We start from the raw sequence: 6,000 nt of genomic DNA, 5'->3' as shown, positions 1-6,000 counted from the left end.
TAAGACGCACACACATTTCCCCTTACTTTTTAGGAGGGAAAAAGTGAGTCTTATAGAGCAAAAAATATGGTATTCTGTCGCTCGATATCATAGAGGCACCCTCCGATTAAATTATTTGCTTTACCGAAGCCCAGAGTTAATAACCGTTGTGGCGATAATAAACCAGGAAAAATAAAGCTTTTGGCTGACAATTTTAATCCAAGCGCTCTCGTGACAATCTTGCGATAATAAGGGCAGTAGGGTTTAAGGTGAAGCCAGCAATTAAATGTCCTGCGCCAAATCTGTCATTCAACAGAAGGGAGGTTAGCCTTCAAGAGCAATGAAGAATTTGGAACACAGAATTTGGAATGGGGGCGGGGGGGGGGGGGGAATTGCCTTAGGAACTTATAGATTGAACAGCTTCTGTCCAAATCTGAGCCCCATATAATAACCATGCTGGGGGTTGAGCTTTAAACACTGATGGGATGTGGCTACCCTAAACTACTGAAGGTAATGGGGCCATTTATATGTCCAGCTGTCCTTTGTCAACAACAAATTGCCGCTGTTTTTTGTGTTGAATATATGCTATATGGTAATTTATGGACCTAATAGGTATCTAAAGCCATTTGCACATGCAGAATATTAGCACCCTATATATAGAAACGAGCAAACCAGTTGATATTTTAGGGAGCAGGCTAGCAGGCGGGGCCCATGACTTGCATCATAGGAGCCTACACAACACAAAACACTGCTGCTGTATGTACGTTTCATCTTATTTATTTTTTATCTTATATTTTGGAAATGTACATCCAATTGTTTTTCCCCTTTAGTTTTTTTGGAGGCCCCCAAGAGAGTGGGGCCCTAAGCCAGGCACAGGCAAACTCGGCCCTCCAGCTGTTTTGAGACTACAACTGCCATCATCCCTGACCACTGGTCCGGTCAGCCAGGGACGATGGGAGTTGTAGTCCCAAAGCATCTAGGTTCGTTTGTCTATGCCTGCCCTAAGCTATAGCTCAGGCTTCCTCAACCTCTGCCCTCCAGGTGTTTTGAGACTACAACTCCCATGATCCCTAGCTTGCCGGACCAGTGGTCAGTGATGATGGGAGTTGTAGTCCCAAAACATCTGGAGGGCCGAGTTTGCCTATGCCTGCCCTACGCTATAGCTCAGGCTTCCTCAACCTCTGCCCTCCAGATGTTTTTGGCCTACAACTCCCATGATCCCTAGCTTGCAGGACCAGTGGTCAGTGATGATGGGAGTTGTAGTCCCAAAACATCTGGAGGGCCGAGTTTGCCTATGCCCGCCCTACGCTATAGCTCAGGCTTCCTCAACCTTGGCCCTCCAGGTGTTTTGAGACTACAACTCCCATAATCCCTAGCTAGCAGGACCAGTGGTCAGTGATGATGGGAGTTGTAGTCCCAAAACATCTGGAGGGCCGAGTTTGCCTATGCCCGCCCTACGCTATAGCTCAGGCTTCCTCAACCTTGGCCCTCCAGGTGTTTTGAGACTACAACTCCCATAATCCCTAGCTAGCAGGACCAGTGGTCAGGGATGATGGGAATTGTAGTCCCCAAACATCTGAAGGCCCAAGTCTGTCTATGCCTGCCCTAAGCGATAGTATAGCTTGTTTAGCTTATAATGTAGTAAATCCGGCCCTGGCCTGGCTGAGGCAAACGGGACAGGCGGGGCGGCGATGGCCAACCGGCGGCGGCGGCCGTTTTCCTGAGGGGAAAAAGAGGAGGAGGAACCGGGAAGCCGCCGCCTTTCCGCCTCTCCGCCTCCTCCTCCTCCTCCAGGAGGGCGGCCGGCGCAGGGCCCGTCCCTCGTCGGCGGCCGTGCGGCTTCGACAGCGGCAGGGATGGCATCGCTGAGGCCGGGCGGCTGGGGCCAGCGGGCCTGCTCCCTCGGCGGGCCGCTCCTGGCGCTGCTCATGCTGGGCTTGGCGCAGCCCCACCACACGCGACCCCACGGTAAGCGCCGCCGCCGCCGCCGCCTTCCCTCAGTCCTCCGTCCCTCCAGCTCCTCTCTCGCTTCGGGTTTTTGCTTTCCTCAACATCCCTCCCCCCCGTTTTTATTATGCATATTTCCATCTCGTATTTTTATTTTTTAATGCCGCGGCTGAAGGGCGGTGATGCAAAGTTAGTTCATAATGCTGAAGTTCAAGGCACGGATTTTTTTTTTGGAGGGGGGTGGAAAGGAAAACGGGGGTGTCGCCATTGAAAAGCGTTTCGCCTGCCCCGCTTTTTTCTCTCAGGGTGGTCGGCGCTGCTTATAGGATTTTAAAATTACATTTATATGCCACTTTTCCCCCTCTCAGGGGTGGTGTACATGGTCCAGGGCGTGGCAGGGGGTGTGTGGTCGAGGGGACAACTCAAGTAAATAAATAAAAACACTTCACTAAAAGTTAAGAAACTGGAGATTTTGGCAGGTTTTCCTTTTTTTTTTTTTTTGCAAATAAATTTTTATTGGAATTTACACAAATAAACAAATAGATATATACAAAGTTCATTTGAATAACTTATACATATTATGTCCACCAAATTATACAAAAATAAACACCTTATTTTAGGCTCTGCCGAGCCTTGGACTTCCCTCCACCCCTTTGATAAGTGTCAAATAGATTCTATAATCACGTATTTTATTTTTAATCTTAAATAGTAACCCCTTACTGTTAGAGTTGTTCTACCCCCGCTAGTGCCATCTACAAATTGGTTCCAATATACATCCAATATTTGTTCCAGTCGTCATGAAATTTCTGTTCATCTTGGTCCCTTATCCTTGCTGTTATTCTAGCGAGCTCGGCATAATTTACCATTTTAACCTGCCATTCACTTATATTAGGTATAACTTTCGTTTTCCAGTTTTGTGCTAGCATGATTCTTGCGGCTGTGGTGGCATAAAGGAATAATATCTTATCTTCTTTTTTAATTTCTTTACCCATCATTCCTAACAGAAATAAAATGGATTTTGGCAGGTTTTCCTGAGCCCTTGGGGTCAAAAGAGAGTGCTGTGTTTTCCCATGTATGAGACTATATTTTTTAACCAAAATTTTTAAGTTTGAAATTGAGGGTCGTCTTACACACGGAATATTGAAAATATTTATTTCCTAATTTTGGGCTCAAAAAATAAGAGTCGCCTTATATATAGGGGCGGCTTATATAGTGGTACCTCTAATTACGGTCACCTCTGGTTATGTATGCTTCGGGATACATACACGGCAAACCCAGAAGTATTTTCCCAGGTTTCACCGCACCCGCAGAAGCGCTAAACCATGCGCAGAAGCGGCACCTCTGGTTGCAAATTCCTCAGGATCCGACCCAAGCGCTGGAACGGATCCCGTGTCCAACCGGAGGTACCATTGTACAGTCATACCTCGGGTTAAATGTGCTTTGGGATGAGCGCGTTCGAGTTGCGCTCCGTGGCAACCCGGAAGTAACGAAGCACGTTACTTCTGGGTTTCGCCGCTTGCGCATGCACAGACACTCAAAATGACACCATGCGCATGCGCAGAAGCGGCGAAAAGCGATGTGCGCTTGCGCAGATGTGCCGTCGCTGGTTATGTTTGCTTCTAGATGCGAACAAGGCCCCGAATGGTTCCCGTTCGCATCTAGAGGTACCACTGTACACAGAAATATACGGTACGGTGGTACCTCAGTTTACGAACAGCCCTGCTTACGAACTATTCAGTTTATGAACTCCACAAAACTGGAAGTAGTGTCCCGGTTTGCAAACTTTACCTCGGTCTACGAACAAATGGTGGAAGGGAGCAGGCAGTGCGAGACCTCATTAGGGAAAGCAAGCCTCCGTTTAAGAAGGGTTTCGGTTTAAGAACGGACTTCCGGAACGGATTAAGTTCGTAAACCAAGGTACCACTGTAATTTAAAACAACGGTTGTTGAGACACATCCTTCCTAATCTGCTAGACAGAGCCAGGCAGAGGATGACAGGTGGGTCTCCTGCCACCCCCCCCAAAAAATAAATCCTGTCTACACCCATGTACATTCCCCCCACATCCCCACCCTGCTTCACCCTCACAACAGCCCTGGGAGGCAGGTTGGGGCTGAGAGACAGGCCCAAGGCCACTTCATGGATTAGTGAGGGATTCGAATCCTGATCTCATTCCCACCTGCCTCCACCTTGGGGTCTCTTTAGTCCAGTGCTCTAACAATCGCACCACACTAGTGCTCTGGTTGCACCGCCCTGGGAACAGGTCGTCGGACTCAGCTGGCCTTTGCTGGAACGATTCAGCAAGGCTTAAAAAAAGAAAATATTATTACAGTCTCGTTTGTCTTCCATTTAGCAACCACGGAAGTACAGCTCGCGAAAGACAAAACGGACCAGATTAAAATAAAAAGCTGCAAGCTGTAAAATATGCTTTAACCTAGCTTTTAAAACGGAAAGCTGCCACTGCCACCATCATCATCATTTTGTTTTGCATGCCACCCTTTCCCACAGTTTCAAGGCGGCTCACAGATCTGCGAATGTGACAGAAGCCATAAATAAAATTGCGTCAGCAAGAATGCAACCAAACGGAACAATTTGCACATGAATCATAGGAAGAGTGAAAAATAAAGATACCCAAAATTAATACTGTATCAGTGGTGGCAACAACATCTCCCCTCCCCTGACACCAACAAAACCCCAGCCCAAGACCCAGAACAATATTCCACCCAACCAAATAAGATACTTTGGGGTGTGTGAAGCTTTAAATATCATCATATTTAACCCACTTCCCCATCCAATATTCCCACGCTACTTGGATTTCAAAAAGGTTTTGCAATGTCTCCCTAGATTGACTCATCAGTCTGGCAGATGTTAAAAAATGATAATTTCTACCCTTTATTGGGCAAGGTGGTAGAGAGGGCGGTGGAAGAGCTACTGGATTATACGAATTGCGTGGATCCTTTTCACGATCTGGATTCAGGCACGGTTCAGGGATAAAATCAGCCTTGGTCAGCCTTATGGGTGACCTGTATCAGGGATAAGCCAGGGGATGTCACAGACTGTGGTATACACTTGTGGGATGGGTATTAGGGACAATCTTTCACAGTGCTTCCGCTCCTACCAAGAAGGTCATGTCTGGAAAGTAGCAACGGGAGACTGTTTCAACTGCATGGACTTTGTGCTGTAGTGTAAGGTAAAGGTAAAGGGACCCCTGACAATTAGGTCCAGTCGTGGCCGACTCTGGGGTTGCGCCGCTCATCTCGCTTTATTATCCAAGGGAGCTGACGTACGTCTTCCGGGTCATGTGGCCAGCATGACTAACCCGCTTCTGGCGAACCAGAGCAGCGCATGAAAATGCCATTTAGCTATGCGGTACCTATTTATCTACTTGCACTTTGACGTGCTTTCGAACTGCTAGGTTGGCAGGAGCAGGGACTGAGCAACAGGCGCTCACCCCGTTGCGGGGATTCGAACCGCTGACCTTCTGATCGGCAAGTCCCAGGCTCTGTGGTTTAACCCACAGCGCCACCTGCGTCCTCTGCTGCAGTGTACCACAAGGTAAAATTTCCTCCCCAATGCTGGTTTTAAAAGCCTCTGGGTGCAGCCATTAGGAGTTTTGGGGCAGTTGCCTGTTCTGGATGGAGTTGCACTCCTTCCGAAATAACAAGTGCAGAGTTTAGGGGTGCTCCTGGATTCGTCTCTGTCTCTGGAAATCTCTGGTGGCCTCAGTGGCTTGGAGTGCCTTTTACCAGCTATGGCTGGTATGTCAGCTGCAGTTGTTCTTGAACAGTTATGGTCTAGCCCCAGTGATCCATGCATGGGTGACTTCAAGGCTCAAGCCTTGCAGTGCTTATTGCAAGAGGCTTCAGCTGGTGCAAAACACTTCAGCTAGACTGTTGATTGGAACATACTATCACTAGCACATAACTCCAGTGTCCAAAATTCTGTACTGACTGCACATGTGCTCCTAGGTTCAGGGGTCTTGTACTAATTTACAAGGCCCTTTACAATTTGGGCCCAGGATACCTGAAAGACTGCCTAATCCTCTATAAACCTGCCTGATCACTGAAGTCATTTTCA

General features: G+C 47.9%; 1 protein-coding gene across 1 annotated transcript in view; it reads left to right on the top strand.

Moving 5' to 3' along the window:
- The first annotated feature begins 1,533 nt into the window (after positions 1 to 1,533).
- The window catches only part of HGSNAT (heparan-alpha-glucosaminide N-acetyltransferase), a 30,410-nt gene continuing 25,943 nt past the window's right edge, over positions 1,534 to 6,000 (top strand). The window contains exon 1 of the mRNA XM_083582948.1: positions 1,534 to 1,947. Coding sequence (XP_083439074.1) covers positions 1,836 to 1,947 — 112 coding nt within the window. The 5' untranslated portion in view covers positions 1,534 to 1,835. The remainder of the gene's footprint in view (positions 1,948 to 6,000) is intronic.

The sequence above is a fragment of the Podarcis filfolensis genome, assembly GCF_964270895.1.
Source record: "Podarcis filfolensis genome assembly, chromosome: 13".
In the NCBI taxonomy this organism is placed as follows: domain Eukaryota; kingdom Metazoa; phylum Chordata; class Lepidosauria; order Squamata; family Lacertidae; genus Podarcis; species Podarcis filfolensis.
Note: the sequence above shows the minus strand (reverse complement) of the source record. Positions and strands in the feature narration are given on the sequence as shown.